General features: G+C 39.1%; 1 protein-coding gene across 1 annotated transcript; it reads left to right on the forward strand.

Annotated features, from left to right (window-relative positions):
- Positions 1-1353: 1353 nt before the first annotated feature.
- Positions 1354-22457, forward strand: LOC585510 (solute carrier family 13 member 5). Its single transcript, XM_785335.5, has 13 exons — positions 1354-1605; positions 5665-5930; positions 8404-8587; positions 10205-10275; positions 11952-12149; positions 12282-12401; positions 13625-13720; positions 14181-14285; positions 14987-15081; positions 15958-16091; positions 17289-17450; positions 20166-20303; positions 20763-22457. The coding sequence occupies exons 1-13, from the start codon at positions 1492-1494 to the stop codon at positions 20886-20888; spliced, it is 1809 nt and encodes a 602-aa protein (XP_790428.4). The 5' UTR covers positions 1354-1491; the 3' UTR covers positions 20889-22457.
- The last annotated feature ends 1981 nt before the right edge of the window (positions 22458-24438 follow it).

Raw genomic sequence — 24438 nt, forward strand, 5'->3', positions numbered from 1 at the left:
ACATTGTGTTCGATCTGCTGGATGTTGAGTTTATTCGATTGCGTTTGTTTCAACGTGAGGGCTATCATACAGGGTATGAACCCAGTCTGATTTCCGAGGGAGACAAAAAGGGCGGGAATACAAAGGGTATATAGAGGAGTAGAATATGAATAATGTCACGTATATTGACAATTAAACGCTTTATGGCTGTCGGACCTGATAAGGGTGAAGATCAGATTAAGGCGCTTTGAGGTCTAAATTTCCTAAACTGATAATCTTGCAGCTAGCAAATTATCACTATTAGTCAGACTCACTTACTAGGTTTTTATGCCTCCGTTACAAAGTAGCCGGAGGCATTATGTTTTCGGGTTGTCCGTCCGTACGTACGTACGTCTGTACGTACGTCCCGTTCTCGTGATCGCGTTATCTGAAGAACCGATTAATGGATTCCTGCCAAACTTTGGTCATGTATGTATCTTGCAGAGCCGATGAACTGATTAGATTTTGGGGTCACGAGGTCAAAGGTCAAAGGTCACAGGGCTCATTATGTATGCAAAAACAGCTTGGATCGCGTTATCTGAAGAACTGATTGATGGATTCCTGCCAAACTTTGGTCATGTATGTATCTTGCAGAGCCAATGAGCTGATTAGATTTTGGGGTAACGAGGTCAAAGGTCACAGGTCACAGGGCTCATAATGTATGCAAAAACAGCTCGTGATCGCGTTATCTCAAGAACCGATTGATGGATTCCTGCCAAACTTAGGTCATGTATGTTACTTGCAGAGCCGATGAACTGATAAGATTTTGGGGTCACGAGGTCAAAGGTCACAGCGCACATTATGTATGCAAAAATATTGTGATCGTATTATCATTAGAACAGATTGATGGCTTCCTGCCAAACTTAGATCATTTATGTATCTTGCAGAGCCAATGAACTGAGTAGATTCTTGGTTCATAAGATCAAAGGTCATGGGCTCATTATTTATGCAAAAATGGCTTGTGAACGCATTCTCATTAGAACTGACAGATGGATTACTATTTAACTCAGGACATCTTGCAGAACCAATGAACTGAGTAGATTTTAGGGTCATGAGGTCAAAGATCAAAGGGTCATATATGTATATGAGAAATTGCTTGTAATCACGATATTCTGAGAACCTGTTAATGGATTACAATTGAACTTGAATTTGAAAAATTTCTTCCGTTTCAGTTTGTAAAATTGCTCTATGACGGAGGCATCATTTTTGACTGCGCGCAGTCGAATTCCATCTAGTTTTATTGGTCTCTCTTTCCGGTGTCCGATCGTGAGAGCACACAGAAACGAACAGAATTTGCATACATGCGTACGCATGCACTATACCGTACGCAAGTGCTACATAATTTCATACGGGGCAAAAAACTTCGTCGTTCCTTCATTTCTTTTACCCAACCATCTTTCGGCGTCGCCACTAAAGAAACCTCAAACTTGCAAGTTTACTTCAACAAAATTGAGATAGGTCACCAAAAGAAAGATGGGCAAGGAAAGAGGATTGGAGTTTCAGGAGGTGTTGAAAAATTGGCAATATTTGGTGATTGTGCTTGTACCCATTATATTCGGCTGGGTACCCATAGCGTTCAACAATTCGGTGAGTAGAAAATAGAAAGCCCCCTTTTATATTTGTCAACAAATCTCTGATCAGATCGGATCTTCCATATTGTATGCTTACCAGTTGCCACATGTTAGGACCTCAATATTTGAATACTCAGCCTTTATTTTTAAGATATTTTATGAAAAAAGAATGCCACTGCTTTCTTATTATTCACTAACACGAATAGAATATTAAATAACAATAAGGTAAAAACCCTTGTCAATGTGTGATATAATTCTCTACGAAATCATGTGATAGTATTTTAAATGTTTTTTTTTTATTCTTTGGTGTTGTTTTTGTTCTTGCACAGGCTATGTTTCTCATTATAGTTTCTCATTTCCCCCTAAAACTATGCAACCATCGCACAACGTTTAAAAATCGGTATTTTCCGCTTACTTTTCTGCTGTCAAATAATTGAATCTTCTTAATAAGGTCAAGGTTGGATTGCTCTGTAGAGATGAACTTGAATTCTCGTCAATATAGACAATGAATTCTCACAAAATCCAAAAAAACTTATACTGAATGTTTAAGATTAAAAATAAATGACATGTGGCAAAATATTTTGGTAGAAAATTCATAGTGGCTGAGTAATAACCACAGAAATATAAGGAAATCAGGGAAGACACCACAGGTTATTTTAACGTGCAAATGGAAGTTGTGGTTTTTATCGAAGATGAGGCTCAGTAAGTTTTTGTGCGTTTGTTTTTATCGAAGTATTTGAGCTTCCAGTTTGATTACATTGTAATCTAAGCCATTTGAGGTCACGATAAGTTAAAAAAGTATAATAAGAAATTAAAATTTGGGGAAAATAATGCTCTAACTTGTAATTCACAAACCGTTTGAAGTTTTCTCTTGTGTTTCAGTATACAACATTGTTTCACTCACATCATATGCAAAAATAAAAAATATAATCAACCGAGTGGAATCAACTGTTAAACGAATTAATAATGCGTCCTGAAGAAGAAAAATGTTTATACTGCTTGTCAAAGTAGTAGTACAGAGCAGCAATGTCGAACGATTGTCGCTAAAATTCAGCAATCGTTGTTTAGGTTGCTTTCCCCTAAAAATTCTAATGAGACATTTCTCGTGATAATATTTCAGCAACGAATTGAGTGTTTGGGTATACATTTTGGATGTAGTATAGCAATAAACCTTTAAAAAAAGTAAATAACATGGTAGTTAATCGTGAACATATTCACTTCTTTCTCCCTTTGTGTTAAATCCTCCGAACACAAGTTGGAAACAATTTGCTTTTAATTTCCCTTCATTATGAAGATTGAAAAGAATTGTGATAATATTACTTTGAAGACAAGACCACAAAGGTATTTATCCGCTGCTGAATATTTAAATAGCATTATAGAGCACTGTGGTATGGCTATTGACCTTCATACAAAGGTTCGTTCCTTATAAGTGCTAATAGGGACTTTTAGATTTGCGTGGACTGATACGTGTGACGTCCATTCAAGGCAGTGCATTAAAAGGACGTCGACCGTAGCAATCCACGTTGTTGTTCGGCAAATCTAAAAGTCCCTAATACTTACATCCTTGGGCAAGGTGTTTTGCCCACACATTCCCTTTCGACCCATGTGTACCTGGCAACGATGGAGTAATAACAATATGGTAGGGAGCGCACGAAGAGCAGTATCAATAACAATGTGTCTCTTCCCTGGCTAAAGTAGACCACATTTTTACAGTTATGTGATAAAAAGTATCATACTCTATCTGTTTATTTTGCAAGGCAAGAGTCGGGAACAATAATAGCGACTATAGTGCGTGCAGATCGCTTTAAGTACAGAGTATTAATTATCATAGTCATCATATCGTGTTTTTCATGGGATATTGACCCATCGTATAGGGAACAATAATAGCGACTATAGTGCGTGCAGATCGCTATAAATACAGAGTATTAATTACCATTATCATTACATCGTGTTTTTCATGTGATATTAGCCCATCGTATAGTTTTCACTATAAGGCAAGTAAATACTGTTGAAGAAAATATCAAATCTATTTTCTTGCCGTAAAGAAGTGATCAGGATAACGGAAAACATTTGTTCATCTTCCCAATTAAGCTCACGTTGAGGTAATTATACCTAGCTATATTGTTTATTGTTCCATCGTGGGAACCAAAAGACAATTTCTCCGTTATGGCAAAATCAACAAATCATCTTTCTTGTCTTATCTTGTTTTCATAATAATAATCACCTTTTTAAAAAGTGGAAACCACGTTTAAAATATAGGAATTCACAATTGTTACCTGAGATAACTCAAATATTAATTATAAACAAACGGAAAGATAAAGTGATTACTATTAAATTAGATGTTTATTATTTGTTTCGTGTCGTTGAAAATCATAGTATTCCCTAAAATGCCAAGATTTCTTGATTCATTTTCATTATCATAACGGCCCAGCGCTCATTTCTATTTTTTAGGAGAAGGGGTCTGATTCAAGCTCTGGTAGGGCTCTCAGGATGATACAGTGATCAGAATTTTTTTTTTTTATTTAAGACACACCTCAAACATTGCTTATTGCACAAACTTGGATAAAATAGTGTCCTTGCGATATATTAGATGTGCCCTTTCGTGTTCATTCTCTTCTGTTATCAAAATTATACAAAAGGAATCCGAGTGTTGTTAATCGTTCTGGTGCAATTAAGGTTTCATATTATATATCGTCGGCTGAAATTGTAATGTAATCAATGAATAATTAATCATGGAAGTATTTTTCTTCCCTTATAGATGGGAAAGACAAATTTGCACTCGCTTTTAAAATGTGAGACAAAGGCAACCTACAAATTACTTTCCAAAATCTTTCAAAGTTTTCGTTAATGTGAACTCCTATTGAACAAATCATGTCAGCTGAAAACGATAACTATCCAATTCTACTTCTTATATAAGTTTCACGGATATCATAACCCATTAAAAAACATATGCAATCGGGTGTTTAATTTATGGATCATCAAAAAACATTATTTATGGTGTGAATATGTGATCTATATTCAAAACACTCGTTGAACAAATACAGGTACCTCGTATTAGGCGCTATAAAAAAAAATTATTATCACCAATGTTACCTTTTCGTATTTAAAATGAATTTATCGTTCGGAAAATCATTTACGACTAAGGACACGAACGTAATGTTATTGTTTGTAAGATAGTAGACCTGTAGCATGAACTTTAGATTATTTATATTCATTAATTTTTAACCTAGGAAGATAGTCTTGAAAAATTACCATGATCGGGGGAGCAAGTAATATCTATATTGCGTACTAAATATTATGTGCCTTATGTGCCGGGGTCGTTAAGAATTTTTTATTGATTTTTAACATATTTCTATAGTCGAAGGAGCCTACGTCAAAGGTATTGTTTCATAACAACAGCAGACCAGATATACAGTAAAATTAAATTGGGTGCTATACCCCCCCCCCCCCTTTCACAATTTTTATCGACATAAATTAATTTGGAAAATGGAAAGTGACATGTAAGCAAATAAGTCATGATGAGCACTTAATTTTGTAGGGGGAAAAATCGACACTTTTTAGAAAAAAATACTAATAGAAAATGTTATTTGACACCGTACTGTGCCTCAAATAAAATTACAATATAAAATGACAAAATACAAATTTGAATTGAACTGAAAAAGAACGTTTGGGTAATATTGGGTAGAAAGGCAGTCAATTTCTTTGTATCTACATCCGTTGCAATATTGGCAAAGGGCGCAGCGTTTGATCAAAGGGCAATTTTTGAATATGGGAGTCTGTCACCATTTTTTCCGGGAAAAAATACTAGAAAGAAATTAAATGTAAAGCCAGAACATCTTCCTTTGAGCGAGGTTTGGTCTATTTGCTTGAAGGGAAAAGGGGGACTCAAATATTTTCAGGGGCGTCTAACAGATATATCCTGACGTGAATGTTTGTCATTTTATTGGTTTTAAGTACATTCATACTCCTAAATGACAATGTTTGGTGGTTTGGGTAGTTATCAACATTTATAATTCTTTCAATTAAATCAATAACATAAAAATAACTACGAAATTGTCCACTTTTCGTCCTGTAGGTTGGCCATATGGCCTACTGCATAATCATCATGGCGCTGTACTGGATGACCGAGTGTCTGCCCCTGGCTGCCACCGCCCTCCTTCCTATCCTCCTCTTCCCGCTTTTCGGTATCCAAAAGTCCAAGGATGTTTGCAGGAACTACCTTACCGATACCACTACGGTCTTCTTCGGTGGCTTGATGGTGGCTGCCGCCGTCGAGCACTGGAACCTCCACAAGCGCGTCGCTCTCAGAGTTCTCATGCTTGTTGGTGCTAAACCAAGATGGTGAGTGAGGGTGGAGGGGTGGGGATGTGGAGGGGTGTAGGGTGGAGGGGTGAAAGGTGGAGGGGTGGAGGAGTGGATGGTGGAGGGGTGGACGGGTGGGGGAGGGGTGGACGGGTGGACAGGTGGAGGGGTGGAGGGGTAGAGGGTGGAAGGGTGGACGGGTGGACGGGTGGACAGGTGAAGGGGGTGGGGTGAAGGGGTGGAAGGGTTGGAGGGTAGAGGGGTGGACAAGTGGGAATAGGGTATAGAGTGGAAGGATGGAGAAGTGAAGGATGGGGGAGTGGAGGGGTGATAGGTGGAAGGGTGGAGGAGTGGAGGGGTGGAAGGGTGGGTTGGGGGAGGGGTGGAGGGGTGGACGGGTGGACAGGTGGAGGGGTAGAGGGTGGAGGGGTGGAGAGGTAGAGGGTGGAAGGGTGGACGGGTGGACGGGTGGACAGGTGAAGGGGCTGGGGTGAAGGGGTGGAAGGGTTGGAGGGTAGAGGGGTAAAGGGGTAGAGGGGTGGACAAGTGGGAATAGGGTATAGAGTGGAAGGATGGAGAAGTGAAGGGTGGAGGAGTGGAGGGGTGATAGGTGGAGGGGTGGAGGAGTGGAGGGGTGGAAGGGTGGGTTGGGGGAGGGTCGGACGGGTGGACGGGTGGACAGGTGGAGGGGTAGAGGGTGGAGGGGTGGACAGGTAGAGGGTGGACGGGTGGACAGGTGGAGGGGTAGAGGGTGGATGGGTGGAGAGGTAGAGGGTGGACGGGTGGACAGGTGAAGGGGCTGGGGTAGAGGGGCGGAGGGGTGGAGGGTAGAGGGGTAAAGGGGTAGAGGGGTGGACGGGTGGAGTGGTGGACGGGTGGACGGGTGGACGGGTGGAGTGGTGGAGGGGTGGAGGGTGGAGGATGGAGGGGTTGAGGGGTGGATGGTGGAGTGGTGGAACGGTGGACGGGTGGAGAGGGTGATGGGTAGAGGGGTGGGGAGGGTGGATGTGGGATGGATGGATGTTGGGGTTGAGGGGTAGAGGGATGGGGAGGGGTTACTTGAATTGGGGTTCGTTAGACAGGGGCGGCGCCAGAGGGTTTATGTTTATTTTTAAGGACGAAACATGTTACCACAGGTGCAGTCCTAGTGCTCGTCGATGCACACACAAAAGATGACAAGTGGAAGGGAGTGGGTCCTAACATTTGGTATGGATAGACAAGGGCAGTGCCAGCGTTATTTTTATTTCCTTAAAGCGGCACATGCCGGTCTCATTAGCGTTATAATAATCTTTTTTTTAATTTTAGAATGAAGTATAACCTCGAAGGTCACGGTAGGTTAAGTGTACTCAATGCATGTTTCTGAGCAGAGAACGAATAAATCTTTCACTTTATTTCCAAACTCTCTTTATTCCTCAGTAACGTGTCTAAAATACAATAACACAATGTGGATTGAGGTATCTTTTATTCAAAAGTCCAACCGGCGCTTTGATGGAAGTTAATGAAGTGTAAGATTTTAACCTGGAAAATATGACCCAAATATAATGCCTTATTTTCTCAAGGCTTCCAACTGAACAATTCGTGTTTGAAGAATGTATGGTTTCATGAGATCCAGGCACTCAAACAAAGCAAACAATACCACCCACCCCCCCCCCCCCAACAAAACAACAAAAAAAGAAAGAGAAGAAGAAGAAAAAGAAGGAAAGGAGAAGAAGAAGAAGAGAAATGAAAAATAATTTCAATGATCAATCGCACAAAATGAAATTCCACCATTCATGTGAACTGGAACATATCCCCTCCCATTCAGACGCATCGCTCTTGTATACGTTTCATTCATTTTTTGGGTCCTCCCCCCCTATGGAAAATGGCAAATACAATCGCATGTTTATTCTTTTTTTTTCTCCCCAAATGTTCTCGATCATAGCTGTGCTACCATACGCATGGCATTAAAGACCCTGTCTTGTGATTAATGAATGGTTTTTGTGTCTAAAATCTACCGCGTCTGATGAGAAGATTCCTATTAAAGGCCTTAGGAACTGGCTTTACTTGATGCGGGGAATATACCTTTGATGCACGATATTGAGTGGATTTCTTGAGAAGATGTGCGGTTTTAACGCACTGTAAAAGAGTGATACAACCTTTTTTCATCAAAATGATATGAGTAGCTGGAAATAGATTAATTTATCCACTAACCGTTTGTTTGGTTGTTCGATGGGAAATATAAATAGTTTTAAAGAAAATGATTCTTTACCATGGCAACGACTGAAGACGTCATTTAGAAGAATGGCAAAAGATGGATTCATGTTCATCACCCCTCCCCCTCCTATATAATAGAAAGAGCACACAAAATCAGATTCTACAAACAAAAATTAAGAACACTTTCAACTCCCCATGTACTACTACGTCTAGCAAATCACGCCCCGAGAGCAAGCAACGGTCTCGATGCTTCCCTGTTGACCGTGGCTTGATTTTTCAATCCATACAATGAGTCAACCACGAGATCGTCTCTTTCCAGGTTGATGTTCGGGTTTATGTCGACCACAGCTTTCTTATCCATGTGGATGAGCAACACGGCGACGACCGCGATGATGATCCCCATCTCTCAGGCTGTCCTCGACGAACTCAAGCCTAGCGAAAACGATGAGGAGACAGGCGGTGATGTCGACAAAAATGACGAAAATGGAAGTCCAATGCATAAGGTCCGTAACGGGTTTTGTCGTTTTACTTTGATGGAAATCTGCTACTGAGCTCCTGGAAAGCATGCATTTTCAAGATATTGCACATTTTAAAAAAAAAAATCATTTATTCTTTTTCTCTTCATTCCTCATTCACCTTTTTTAATGCAAAGGTCTATCGATGCTAGCCAACGATGTGTAGTTATGCATGCATATTATTATTATTATTATTATTGCTTTGAACAGGGTCATTTATTCTTGTTATTTGTCATTTTATCGGCACGGTAATGATACTGACTGTATTGCATGAATATCAATATCAATGCTCTTAAATCATTCTCTTTCTCTCCCTTTTATTCTCTCTCTCTCTCTCTCTCTCTCCCCTCTCCTCTCTCTCCCTATCTCTTTCTCTTTCTCTCTCTTTGTCTCTCTCTCTCTCTCTCTCTCTCTCTCTCTCTTTCTTCCCTTTTTCGTATCAACTTCCATACACTCGTCCTTTTAACAAGATGATTGTCACCGAGGATTGCTATTTAGTCAGTGGCGTATACTTTCTTTCTGTATATTTCTTTTGGATCATAATATCGAAAGAATGGCAATTGCATTTTAACGAGAAAGAAGATAGAGCGAAAACAGAGAAAGAGAGAATAAAGGAGAGGAATGGAGGGAGAGAATAAAAGTATATGACAGAAAATAATATGAAAGAGGAATAGACGGAGAAACAAAATAAGGACCATTAACATGATTTACATCAATGAGTCTTAATAGACAAGTCATTCTGAAAAGCAGACAATAAACACAAAATAAATAGACATTGAAACTAGATTTGAACTTGTAGGATTACTAAACCTAAACAACGTCTGCCGACATTAATGTTTTATATAAGGGTAATAATTATAACATCAACTGCAAACAAAAGTGTAAAGGATTTATCCTCCTATTGTACAAGGTGTTTTGTAAAAAATAAGAAGTACCAGTGACGTAGCATGAGTCACTCTACCGAGGGGAACTTGAACGATTGGGGGTACCGGTCTTATTAGAAATAAGAAAATACGAATTTAGAGGGCTACTTATTAGAAAGAAAATGCGGAGGGGGTCCGTGTTTCTGTTTTCGAAATCTTTCCCCTTCTCCCTCCTCCTTCTACCTCTCTCTCTCTCTCTCTCTCTCTCTAATCGTCATTTCTTTATTAATTTTTTTAACCACACGATTAGGAAGGGGAGTGGGCACGTTCCCATTTCACTCGAAATATTTTCGCGAAAATGGACGTAAACTGCCACCATAGTGTTCTGATCTTGGGTGTACGGTCACAACTTCACGGGGGGGGGGGCTGACGTTTCTTGGCGCAAATAACAGTATAAGGCCAGGTACCGTTACTAAAATTTAGCACTTTGTTACAGTGACACTGTACTGTCGCCATCAAAATATACAAGATAACATGTAAAACTAACAAAAGGATCTTTTCGCTCCTAGGATATGACGTGACGATTGCCCTAATATTGGTAGTTTAATATTTTTGGGAAGTGTTTCTGCAGCCCTTTCCGTCTTGCTTTGTCCGTATGTGATTGCGAATACTGTAAACTTGACAACAGTTTTGAGATTACTTTCTTCATATTTTGACTTCATCTTTTCATATTTTGAAATAGGGCTCAGAAGAAAAGGAAGAGCATTGCTCTGAAAATCCTATCGAACTCGATGAAATCGCAGCTGGTCACATGTAAGTATTTTTTTTGAAATCCCATGGAAGCAGTGGAACGAAATCAAAATATCTTTTTATTACCACGATTTACATGGTTTTATCAAGATTATAGGTATCCCGTTTTTGTTTTTAATTAAAGAAGGCAATGTTGTTATCATCGGAACACTTCTCCTATGCCTCCCTCTCCACCTCTCACCACCTTCCCTGCCTTTGTTTGCTTCTCTATCCTTCTCTGTGTCTATTCTCCCATTCTATTTCTTTATCTCTCTGTTGGTTTCTGCCTTTCTCCAACCCTTTCTTTCTTCCTTCCCTCCCTCCCTACCTCCTTTTCCTTCCTCCCGCCTCCTTACCTGAACCATGGACCTACTTAGTAGGTCCATGATGATACCAAACGATTCGGGATATAACACTCTTTCATGTATGATAACCTTTTGTTCATGGCTGACTTTTGGAATAAATGACAGTTTTCTGAGTGTAGATTTTATTTTGACTCACACGGAATAGTTTACAAAAAAGAAACTTAATCAGTTATGTATTTACCTTTCTTTTTTTTTAAAATGTAGTTTGACTGCCAAAAGCTGTTGATACCTGTGGGAAAGGATGTAATATGTGTGTGGAAGATAATTCATTAGTAAAGTTTCCTTCATATCGTATTACTATCTAATTTCATTGTAGCTATTTTCTTTAATTCCATTCCCCTTTATTACATACAATAATTTCCTGTTTCTTCCTTCCCCATTTTCAAGGGCATATTACGTTTCTTCAAGTTAAATGCTTCCCTTTTTTAACATTTTTCTTTGTTCTTTGAAAATCCTAATGATAAATGTTTCTCTTTGAATTGTATGTCGAAGTGTCGAGTGGTTTAAGAACTTGACTTGAAGTTCAAAGGTCGTTGTTCGATCCGCGACACGGCACTAATGTCCTTTGGCAAGGCACTAATCTTCATTTGCCACACTCGACCCAGGTGAGGTAAATGGGTACTTCCCCCTTTCTCTTTCCCTCCCCTTCTTTGGCCCTCCCTATATACCAATATCCTCACTTTCTCTCTTTCTTCCCTCCTCCTTACCTCAATTTCCTCCCTCTCACCTCCCTACTTTCTCACTCCATCTACTTTTCTCTCTCTCTCTTCCCCCTTTCTCTTTCCCTCCCTTCTCTCTCCTCCCCTTCTCTCGCCCTCCCTATATCTCAATATCCTCACTTTCTTTCCTTCTTCCCTCCTGCTTACCTCAATTTCCTCCCTCTCACCTCCTTACTATCTCCCTCCCTGTCTGTTTCTTTCTCTCTCTTCCCATCCCTTTCTCTTTCCCTATCCCTCTTCTCCCCTTCTCTCGCACTCCCTTTAAATATCTTCACTTTCTCACCTCCCTTTCTCTTTTCCCTCCCTCCTCTCTCCATCTTTTGTTCCCTTCTCCGCTTCTCTCTCTCTCTGTTCATACACTCCCAATGGCATAGCCAGGAGCAAGGGCGCCACCCCACCCCCCCCCCCCCCCCCCGCCGTTCATTCGCTGAATCGACCTTAACCCTAACTCTATCCATACCTAAGGTATTGAGAGGGACGCTGAAATTTAGTGTGTCAACCCCTCCCCCCACCCCCTTTGTTCAACAAGTTTGGCTATACCAATGCACACTTCATCTCTCTCTCTATCCTTTCATTATCGTATTCGTTTCTCTCTCTCTCTCCCTTTTTTTTCTAGCGTTGAAGAGCCCGGATCATTTCCAGTGGAGATTAAAAATGCACCGCTGCTCATCGAGGAGGAGTCCAAAGCTGATCGGGGCCACCGTCTTCTCTGCAAGGGTATCACACTCTCCATTCCTTATGCAGCCAACATCGGCGGCACCGCCACCTTAACGGGAACTCCTCCCAATCTGGTTATCAGTGCACAGGTTAAAAAGTAAGTCATGCCTCTTTTTTTTAAGATGCTGTTGCATCTTTGAAAGAACTCGCCACATTTTAGGCAATGCTCCCATTGAACAAAATATGTTACAAAATACATATGAAAACTAAATCTCTTTCCTGCTTACAGACTCTTTGGTCCCGAAGTCGGTGTAAACTTTGGAACCTGGATGATGTATGCATTCCCTGGCATGGTGATCTGTCTCCTCATCTGCTGGGTCTGGCTACAAATCATGTACCTCGATTTCTTGTAAGTAGTTTTTAGCCATCACCATAGGCACGATAGCTCAGTCGGTAGAGCCGTGGTCTCGTAATCCGGTGACCCGGGATCGAAACCAAGTCGATGCGCTAGTGCCCTTTGGTAAGGCATTAATCCTCATTACCAGGTCCCTCGGAGGGGACCTAAAGCCGTCGGCCGTCTGGTTGCTTACTTACAAGCATTTATGCTTTCTTAGCGGTCAGGTAAAAAATAACTACCAACCAACCAACCATTATTACTGTCATCATTATTATTATTATACAAATTAATCAAAATTTGGTTTTTATAACGTATTCAAATGTGTACGATGGCTTTGGTAGTTGCCTTTTGAATGCATTTTTTTTTTTACTAAAGTCCTCAATATAATTCAGGTCGTAGATGCAATCTGTACATGAGCAAACAGAGGTATGGTACGAACTTTATGAAAAAACTGCAAAAAATGAATACTGTTTTTTTTTTTTTTTTTTTTGTGTGTGTGTGGTTGTGTGAATACAAATAGGTGTTCATGAAAGTCATGCTATCATTATTCATCTGTGCACCAACATTACAATACATGACACGCAGGAGGTAGCATTGTTTGCAAAAGGGCAAAAATAACGTTATTCATGAAACATCTCCATTGTTATTTTTCCAAATGGGCAAAGTGGATATTTACGACATTTTTATACCATAATGAATGCTAACTTATGGTAAACTAATATTACACCCATTCCAAACTAATTTCAAACCGACCGATTTAGTTTCGATTCGGAGTACTGTAATTTTTCGTTCGGTCTTTTGTCGGTCTGATCGGTGTGATTGGGAGTTTACAGAGTTTATTGGAAAGTAGTCAGATGTAATTGATTATGTATGCAGCCGCAACACTTTTACTCTCTACGAAAGGGAAGACAAGCAACCAATATGCTGCGAAATATGCCACTACAGCATTCGTTATGTAACTCAAGTCGCATCTCTCTCTCCTCTATATCATTTTCCTCCTCCCCCTTTCTTTCTCTCTCTCTCTCCTCTTCCCCTCTACTCTCTTAATTGCTGTGTCTCTCGTCTGAATTCTCTTCTCTCTTACTTGCTGTCTCTCTCTTCCCTCTCGACTATCTGTCTCCCTTTCATTCTTTCTGCACCCCTCTCTCTCTCTCTCTCTCTCTCTCTCTCTCTTTCCCTTCTCCCTTTCCCCTCTCTGCCTTTCTCTTTTACTCTCTCTCTCTCTCTCTCTCTAGTTGTCTTCAGAGGAGTGATAAGCGTGTCGGCTTAGCACAAGAAGAGAGAGCGAAGATGGTGATCAGGAGAAGTTACGCTGCTCTTGGTAAAATATCGTAGGTATCCCTTCATTAATCTCATAACGCTTATAGCCTATAAAATAAATAATAAATGAAAATATGCTACCTAAAAAATAGTAGCCATTCAGTAGTTCGAAATATCATTCTTATTTTCAGTGACGCAGAATTAGTTGGACTCGTTTTTGTTCAAGAGGCATTTTGGCTGTAGAACATTATTCGAATATTCTATTATTTTACAAACAATCTTTGCAAACATCGTTGACGGGAAGTGGACTTTGTGCCAGGCATATTCATTTAAGAAAATGACAAGGAAATTGTTTTAGTGAGAGTTGTCACTAGTCTAAATTTGCCTGTAAGTTAATTGAATTTTTTTCACCAAGCAAAAACAAAAAAGAATTTACCAAGAAAGATTTTAGGGTTACTGCCTCGTGTATAACGGGATTCAGGAAGCGTTTTACACTATATCAAGACGATTTTTGTTTTCTTTTTTGTCTAGCTTTGCTGAATGGGCTATTCTGGGACATTTTGTAGTCCTGGTCATTCTGTGGTTGACGAGAGATCCCAAGTTCGTCAATGGCTGGTCTGTAAACTTCCTCAAAGGGTAAGGTAGAACCTCACAGATCAACAAGTCGTTGGTTCGAATCTCGGGCTTTATTTTTGGGGAAAAGAGATGTAGTCTCATAACTATATCATTTGCATGTACATATAGGTGTTTTGCTAATTGAAAACCAAGTAGATGGAAATCATTTAGATTATTGTTTCGAGTTTAAAAGCCAGGATGAATATCTGTAAAGAAAAAAAAAGGAAATGGGCATATGTTTACTTTTAAATCTCCATCGCCCTGGTAACATCATTTTCATTAAATGCAACATACATGGTAAGACAGGAGCATGCTATATTCATCAGTCAGAAATCAATTTGATGGATGATTTAAGATGATCATTGATTGACAGTTTATGATGACTGATGTCAATTTAATATCAAAACTATTGCAAAAACTTTTGATCAATCAACTCAAGGGATATTTTAGTACCCTAATCTTCCAAAAGAAATTGTATTCAACTTAAATATAGGTCTTTGTAATCTACGCACATTTTACAAGATAATGGACTAGACTATCGATATTCTCTTAGGTTTACTCTTCAAAAGGGCTTGCGATCTCATATTTTAATAAGAGAAAATAATCCAATAGGTAAAGCTTTTCCATGACAAAACCAAGAAATATATACACCTAGACATTCTGGTAAATTGTCGGTTGTCATGGTAACTCTTTATAAATGCCTCTCTTCATAATCATGACAGGTACGTGACGGACGCTACCTCTGTTATATTCATCTCTTTGCTACTCTTCGCCTTCCCATCAAGGCTGCCCTCATTCTTTTGCCGAAAAAAGCAAGGCAAGTACCCCTGTCACAATGGAGACACTTTGAACACGTATTACAGGTGGTCGTGTTGATATGGTACGGATTTGTTGTTTAAAAGTTACGAGTGAACCTAATTAATTAGCATGGACATAATGGGATTACAATGAGCGCGCTTGTTAACAGGCGACCAGGAATGCTCCCCAGAGGAGTGGAGAATGTGGTCTCTATTAGTTTCTGAATCCAGTGACCGGGGTACAATATAATAGTACTGTAAGTGCTTTGGTCGGTTGCGTTGGATCTTGTGAGGCTTTTTATGAGAAAAAGTTAATATTATTATTATCAATTATTAATATATTAATTAATTAATCAAATAATTGGTTAATTAATTAATCAATTAATCAACGAATTAATTAATTAATTGACGGATTGATTTATCAATACAACATGTAATGCTATCATCGGGAGTCATTCTCATTCTTACGGCCAATGGCGAAGCATCCCCCCCCCCCTCCATCCCATCGAATCACAAACAAAAAAGGAAGGAGGAGAGGGAGGAGGAGGAGAGAGAGAGAGATGGAGGGAGAACATAAAAGAGGAAGAGCGGGAGTGATAACATTTCAGTCGAGCAGGCTGTCAGTCTGGGGACGGCATGGTAATTGTCCGGGAGTTGGGGTCTGGGGTTGTGAAAATAGTTGACTGGGTGGCAGTCCGGGGCAGGATGGTAGTTGGCCGCGACTGGTAGTCTGTAGGGGTGGCGATAGTTGTCCGGGACTTGTTCTCTGGGGGTGGGAATAGCACTTATTTGATGTGGCAGACTTGGGATAGAGATTGTAGTTGCCCAGTGGTGGTAGTTGTGCTGATGAGTCACATCCGAATGTGACTTGACTGAATTGCTGTCTATTCCTTTAGATGATGATGGATCAGAAGATAAGAAACCAGCCAAGATTCCAACCTTGCTCACGTGGCCTGTCATACATGAGAAGATGGCGTGGAGTGTCATTATTCTCCTTGGTGGTGGATCGGCCCTAGCTGATGGCTGTAAGGTAAACGAAATGGATTGTGGTCAATTGATATCAAAGGGGCTGATAGGCGAGGATTATTTTTGGTTGGGTTTTATTTTCTCTATTAAAATTCAAGTACATGCACATAAATATACACTAACATTGAAACAAAGAATTTCAGATTTTCAGAACTTCAGATTTACGTATAATGCCATCTACTGCTCACAATGTCCCGATGTGTCGACAGCCATCTCCCACAACGCATCACCAACTACATGACGCATTCGTGATGATGTTTGGGTACAGGAACCAGAAGTCACTTTATGTACGCCTTCACCGAAAGATAGCGTATTTGAAAATACATTACATGAGCATTAGCGATGCTGGTGTCCGATGAAATATCCTGCCTTTAAAGGTACTATGTCCCTTTTGCAGCCAACATCGAATTCTGTAGAACTTTGCAGGAATTATGAATATGTCACGTATATCCTATCTGTGAAATTTAAACATTAGCAGTGTCCTGATATTCGAATAATGCAAGGAAACCCGTTTACTTGCTAGACTTCACTGTCATACACTATTGAGTGACTGACTGCCTTTTTTCTTCTTTGGTAATAAAATACATAAAATGAGCTGTAAACGGTACATGAGCATTTGTCTACATCAATAGCCTACTTTTTGTAATGGCCAAAATTAAACTGATTGAATCTTTGCGCAACATAAAACGTATGACCATTCGGTAATATGGTCTGAAAATCAAGACTATTACTTATTGGCTCTATAGCTCCTAAGTCGATTCGACATCTAATAGTCGTTATTTTCCCACTTAAAGATATTTTCAAGCCCCCCCCCCTTTTTTTTTTGGGGGGGGGGGAAGTTTCAAATTAGTATTATTTTTCAAATGCCGTTGGAATTTTACCTTTTCATTTGTGGGGCCTGCAAATGGGACATAGTACCTTCAAAGAGGCGGGGTAGCTCTACTCAGATTAATTTAATAATGAAATGGCTTTGTGAATTCCAAGGAAGGATTCCATTTTCTTCAACTGCGAAATCATGGAGATTATCAAAAGATAGATAAAACAACATTACAATGGACTTGAATACTAGTAACAATCAATAAACTATCATCAGTATGATAATCAATGGAAAAAATTGTATTTTTTGAAACGCTTTGTTTCAATTACTTAAAAATTCATATAAAATATTATTCAAAATGTTGAAAATTGTCGTTTTTGTAAGGTGTCGGGTCTCTCCGCCTGGTTAGCGACTCAGTTTAAGGAGTTCTCTGCACTCCCACCGGCATCCCTGGCCATTATCATCTCGACTGTCGTGGCTACTTTTACTGAGGTCACCAGCAATACGGCCACCGCCACCATCTTCCTACCCATCTTTGCTGAATTGGTAAGACAAATACCCAACTACCAGAATTAAACTTCTCAAACTTCAAGAACATGTTAAATAAATAGGGGGAACACGCAATGGTGTAAACAGCCAACTAAAATGCAAATATATCACTACCTAGCAACAAATGGCAGATTTTAACAAATATATGAAGTATGTATTCGCTGAACGTCCATCGCGAACAAAACCAACGCAATAAATGAATAAAGACATTATTAAAAAATATATATTCTCAACCAATTTCCAGGAAATAATGTAGATAATGGTATTTTTAATTTTTTTTTAGATAATGTAAAAACATCATTCGCTGAACGTCTACCACAAACTAAACAACTTCTGATCTTAGATTACTATGTGCCTTTTCATAGAAGCTGATTAACCACTAATTTTAAGAACGATAATTTCTTAAATGTCCTTCAATCGAGTCTAGCAAAGGTCTTTTAAAACAAATCCAATATATTTAATCATGTGTTATTTCACACGCTACAAAGAGTACAGATATCTAAACAAAGAATAGCATTGCTATAATAAGTGTGATTTACCTTCGCATTATTTTGGTCTGGTGCACTTAGTAGGACTAGCAACTTGACAGAATCGACAGGTATACAGAGGCGGCGGACCCGGGGGGGGGGGGGGCAGGGGGGCACAGTGCCCCCCTTTTTCAAGTACCCAAAAAAGTGCCCCTTTAACTTTGTAAGAAGCGCCCCTTTTTACATAAAAAGTGCCCCTATTACTCTGATATGTGCCCCTGTTAATTTTTAAAAGTACCCCCTCTCCTTTCCACCTCTGATATGTGCCCCTTTTATTTTGACACGTACCTCTTTTCCCAGACAAGTTCCCAGTTTCCTAAGTGCTTAGTGTCTATTTTTCATTTTCATAAGTACCCTTTTTAATCTCTAGTAAGTGCCTCTTTTCGGATATGAGAAGCGCCCCTTTTCACTTTTGTTAAGCGCCTCCTTCACCTCTGATAATTTTTCCCTATTCAAATCTTAGAGGTGCCCCTTTTACTTTGACAATTTCCCCTTTTCCTGTTTAAGAAGTGCCCCTTTCCCTTTTAATAACTACCTCTTTTTAACTCGGATAAGCGCACCTTATATTTTCACATGTGCCCCCTTTCCTTTCTAATAAGTGCCCCTTTTCCTTATGATAAGTGCCCCCATTTAACAAAGAGCTCTTCGCCTTTTCATAAAATGCCCCTTTTCACTTATGAAAATAGTCCTTTTTCATTCTCCTACTAGTGCTCCTTTTCATGTCTGGTAAATGACCCTATTAAATTCTGAGACAATCGTTTTATTTTGACAAGTGCCACCTTTTCCTCCTGATAAGTGCTCTTTTCATCTCTAATAACACCCCCTTTTATTTTGACACGTGCCCCTTTTCCTTCCTAATAAATGCTCTTTTTCCTTCATAATTTCCGCTTTTCATAAAAGCCCCCTTTCACCTCCAATAAATGCCCCCTATCAAAATCTGATCGGTGCTCCTTTTCTTTCAACAAATGCACATTTCCCTTTATTATTAGTGCCTCTTTTTCATTCTCATAAGTGCCTCTTTCATTATGGTGTTTGCCCCTTTTCACCTCTGATAATTAACCTTTTTTAACAATGATACGTGCCCCTTTTCCTTTCTTGTGAGGAAACTATCCCTTTTTCATAAATGCCCCTATCAAAATCTGATGGTTGCCTCTTTTCCGTCGACAAATGCCCAATTTCCATTCTCATAAATCATTCTTCATCCCTGGTGAGTGCCCCATTTTCACCTCTGATAATAACCCTTTGTACTTTGACACGTGCTCCTTTTATTTACTAATAAGTGTCTTTAATTCCCTTCGATAAGTGTCCCCCTTTCCTCTCATCATTAAACGTGCCCCTAATTTCAAGCGACTGAGAGCAATATCTTCCAAAGCTCGCTCGCTACGCTCGCTCACATTTATAGATGTTATAATTATGTTACTTATCGAAGGTCTTTTCAGTTCGCTGTTATAAAAATGTGCTTATTTATAACCCGATGAGGATTGGTTTTTTCCTCTTTATAAGATGTAGTTTTCGCACTTTGCCCTCACAAGTCTTATATTTTTCCTCGCTCGCAAATGATTTTTTTCGACCATCACACCCAACTGCAAGGTATGATGCTTTAAAAAGCAATATTTTATACGATGTATAAAGAGAAACAAATATTGAAATCATCCCTGATAATGTAATCGAATTTTAGGGGAATATACCAGTGTCTAAAAATTGTTTATTTTCGCTTTGAGATTTCCCTGTGTAGGTGCCCTTTTTTCCCCAGAAAGTGCCCTTTTTTGTTGGTGCTCCCCCCCCCCCCCACTTTGGAAGTCGCTCCGCCGCCTCTGCAGTTATACTTACACGATGTTGGTAACATAATAATGGGACAAAAATGATTGTGACTAGTCTATTCATGACTTTGTCTAGCAGTTTATGGAACACCAGTCCAAGATAAAATTCTTAGCGTTACTTATAGTCATGACAAATTTGCCTAAATGTGCCCAAATCTCTGTCATTTTTTCGTTCAAACTTAATCCTGTAGTTTTTTTGTGTCCATTGCAGACGCTCTTAATGTGATTTCATATTTTGCACTAGTGCGCATTGAGCAATCTATTTCAAGTGAACTTGGTGCCCAATGAACTTTAAATGTTAATATCATATTATCATATTAATGTGGTATATATTTCTTTTGTCATTTGTCTTCCCTCGTGATCAGAGCATCAGCATCGGGCTCAACCCTCTCTATCTGATGCTCCCGGCAGTCATTGCGTGCTCCTTCGCCTTTATGCTTCCGGTAGCCACACCGCCTAACGCCATAGCCTTCGCCCATGGCAACCTTACGGTACTTGATATGGTAGGTCTGGAGCATTGTTTGGGTTACTTTGAATCGAGAGTGAAATTTAGGATATTGGTCAGTGGGGAGAGATAATCTGAAACAATATGCAAGTGTCAGAAAAGAGAGGATTTTAGTTTTGAAGTATCCCGAAGAAATCAACCTAAAGCACCTTTAATAACAATGGTCCATCTTTTGAAATGTGCGAACATTGCAATGACATACTACGTAATGTGACCAAACCTTCATGGGCAATACAATAGGGTATCGAAATCACCATTTAGTTTATTTTTCAAAAGTCTTTACGAACGTAAATACGCTTTTATTTACAAGTAATACTTGCATTCATGAATTTTTGCGATTTTTCGACAAGTTTTTACAAATCCAAATATAAATTATGACAAATTTGTTGAAGTTAGCGACAACCCAGATCTTGAAACTAATTCTGAGCAAATAAATCTGTTTTTGAATTCGTTACAGGTCAAGGCTGGCATCGTGATGAACATCGCGTGCATATTTGTATCGAACCTCAGTCTCAATACTTTGGGTGTCTGGGTCTTTGATGTCAAAACCTTCCCTGCATGGGCTAACAGAACGGTGACATAATCTTCTTCGACATCAGGCAGATGTGATGCAGCCCGCGAGACCGAAAACCTATTAGACCGACAGGATACTACACCGACGGCCCACGGACCGACAGCAAATTATACCAAGAAAGTTCGACTTTCTAACAACTTTTTTTTTAGGGCTGTCAGACTGACAGCCCGCGAGAACGACTTCCTTCGAGACCGATATTCTTCTATCTTCCCTTTGCTGGTCTTGTATGCTGTCTGTCTCGTAGGCTGTCGGTCTCTTAGACCTTTTGGTACACTCTTCTTTCCTTTACTTTTTGAAAAGTATTTCGATGTTTAGTCGGTCCTTCTACTGGGATTACCTCTTGATGTCAGATATTATATAGTTTACTTGACATGTTTGGTGCCCTTTTTAGACAAATTTGCCGTGCGAAATTGGTACAGGTCATTCATTCTTACGTGAAGATCACCCAAAATGCCAGTCAAATTTCTGTTTTTGTCGTCGATTATTGAGTATTTATTCAATTAATCATCACCCTTATTACAATTATAACAGTACACAGTGACTCGTGAATACATAAGATAATCACAAAGATATGAAGATTTTAAAATGCAATGTATACAGTTGGAATGAGTTTTAGCTAGAGAATAAACTTTTTATTATTTCATATATCTGAATCAAGTATCACCTATACTTCCATTTATGCTAATTTCTAAACATTAATTATAAGTACACGTAGGCTTACATGTAAATATCCAATACAAAAAGAACATTTAGATTTGATGGTTTAGTTTAGATGAATGGAAAAACGTTTTCATTTTGTTGAAATTTAGAGCTTTTACTTAGCTTCATATATTTTAACATTTTTTTAATGACGGAATTGATGGAACTTATCTGTGGTTTTCAAATAATTGGCTTATAATACTTATGGTATAGTGATATTCGGAATTATAATAAGTTGTTAACTATCGTTTTCAGTTAAAAGAAAACTAAATCTTTCCAGTTTAAAATACATGTAATCGTATTTTATGATTCTTCTGCCTTTAAATATATCAATCTATATTAAGTCTATTTTATGTTATTTTCAATTTGCTTGCTTGCTAGGTGTCTTAATTGTCTGTTTCAGACATTGACGATCAAGGCTTTCCATCTAAATCTATCTCTGGTTCTTTGTAATGTGACGATGCTCTGTTACCAGTCTCCCAATGCACTCGACCATGTATTTCATGCGCTGTCTCCCTCTGCTTCTCTTTTCCTCACTTTTTCCTGTCATCATCCCGTTTTCCGCTCCTCCTCTTATCATAATATGCCCAATATCCTTTACATTTTCAGTTTACAGGGTAAAAATGAAATATTCAAGAGTGTTGTTTGAAAATGTGCATGATGATATTTGAGAATATATATTCCATAACATTATTGAAAGGTCTTTATCACTTATTCAGCTAAATGTTCTTACGTGTGTATTTCAATTAATTTCTTTCGATCCCATACATTTATTCGGAGAAAACGTCTTAAATTGCAATAAAAAAATTATTTCAATCCCAACGAATTTTTAAAAGAAAAATATTGCATCATTTTCTTATAAATTGTCAATGTAAATAATATCTCATGCAGTGTCATTTAATTAATTAATTAATTAACAACATTTGTATAGCGCTTATCACAAAATATGTCTCTAAGCGCTTAAGAAAAATAGAAATAGAAGGAATTACAGCCAAATATTAAGTTATACATAATAGATAGTGGACAATCGAGGGGGCTGCATATGCAAATGAAAAAGGCTATTTAACAAAAAAGTAGGTTTTTAACATGGATTTGAATTTGTCTGTTGAATCTGCTTGTTTTATACATTGAGGTAAATTGTTCCAGAGTTGAGGGGATGCTGCATAAAAAGTTCGGGAACCATAAGACTAGGTATTGGTGGCAGGAACTATTAAGAGTGATTTCTTGTTTGAGCGCAGGTTGCGGGAGGGTAAGTATTCTGATATCAGCCTTTGAAGGTAGACTGGAGCTGTTTTTGTCAAACATTGGAAAGTCAGCAAGAGGATCTTAAAATCAATTCGTTCCCGGACTCTTAGCATGTGAAGCTCCCTAAACAGTGGAGTGATGGACTCACGTGAACGACGCTTTGCAATAAGTCTAGCAGCTGAATTTTGTACTCTCTGCAATTTGTTAATTTGTGCATCAGGAAGACCATACAGAAGACTGTTGCAAAAGTCAATACGAGACATGACCAGTGACTGAACAAGTCTCTGGGTGGTCTTTTTAGTAAGAAACTGACGGATGCTACCGATTTTATGCAACGCAAATGAGGCAGATCTGCATACATTGTTCACATGAGTCTTCAGAGATAGATTATTATCAAATGTGACCCCAAGGTTTCTAGCACCTGTAGAACATTCTATGTCAGTACCATCAAGACATACATCATCATTTGCTTTATTTTCCTTTGGTATGAATGTATGCAGATGGTTTGTGTTTTCAACGAAAATAATAGATGAAGACTTTTATTTTTAGTACCTACACTCTGAATGTAAGTGGCGTAGCGATACGGGGCACGAGGCCAGACACCCTCCCCAGCCACCATGGCATGCCGAGAAAAAAATTAAATAGGAAATGCGTATAAAAAAGAAAGAGGGAAAGGAAACTAGAGATATAGGAATTATAATAATAGGAATGTTAAAAGAAGACGACAGATGACCCCCCCCCCCCCGGCCCCTCTTGATACCCCTTCCCCCAATCAGTGGCCTGGAGTGAAGATCTGAGCACCTCTGCCAAATGCGCATTATTATTTTCTTGTCGTCAGTGTAAAAACTCGTTATTAAAGACAGGATAATAATATAATTATAATAACCAAGATATAACATTTTATTACTTTAATATTTCATATTCTGTCTATCTATCTTTATTTGATATGATGTGGGTCTTTAAGAAATATTTCTATTTATAACACTTTGATTTTGAAATACTAATATGCGACCTTTGTCTATAAAGACACGGTCATCGTCTCGACGCACGTGTTTGTTTAAGTTTGGTTGAATATTAACTTTTTGAAACTCATTTCAGACTTTATATTGGTCATCCCTGCACAATACAATATTCACACATAAATATTAGTTTCTATTTTGTATGCTGACTTCATTGCTATGAAAAATGTGCGGGTGAGCGGAGTCTTTTGAGATGTCGAAATTCATTTAATATTTTAGAAACTACATAGCAAAAATTGGCTTGATAAAAAAAACCTGAAATTCATAAGTTAGAAACCCTCTGGGTGGTATTCTCGAAAGCGGCCTAAGTTAAACCTGGCCTAGCTTAGTCCGTGGTTTAGTTAGGCCAGGCTTAACTTAGGCCGCTGACCTAAGTCATTTTCATTTCTCGAAAGGTGGCCTAACTGATCCATGGTTTAAACCTGGCCTAACTTAGTCCATGGATCATTCACCATGGTTACAGTTTCTGCACATGCTCAGTACCGAAGCTGCGACGTCACAATGCACTAAGACAATGGGCTGAGACAATGGATGCGCGCAGTGTTGGAGAGGATGCATCACCTCGACAACTTGAGCAATATGACGTCCAGGGGCGG

The sequence above is a fragment of the Strongylocentrotus purpuratus genome, unplaced genomic scaffold, assembly GCF_000002235.5.
Source record: "Strongylocentrotus purpuratus isolate Spur 01 unplaced genomic scaffold, Spur_5.0 spur5_scaffold_11, whole genome shotgun sequence".
NCBI classification, from domain to species: Eukaryota; Metazoa; Echinodermata; class Echinoidea; order Camarodonta; family Strongylocentrotidae; genus Strongylocentrotus; species Strongylocentrotus purpuratus.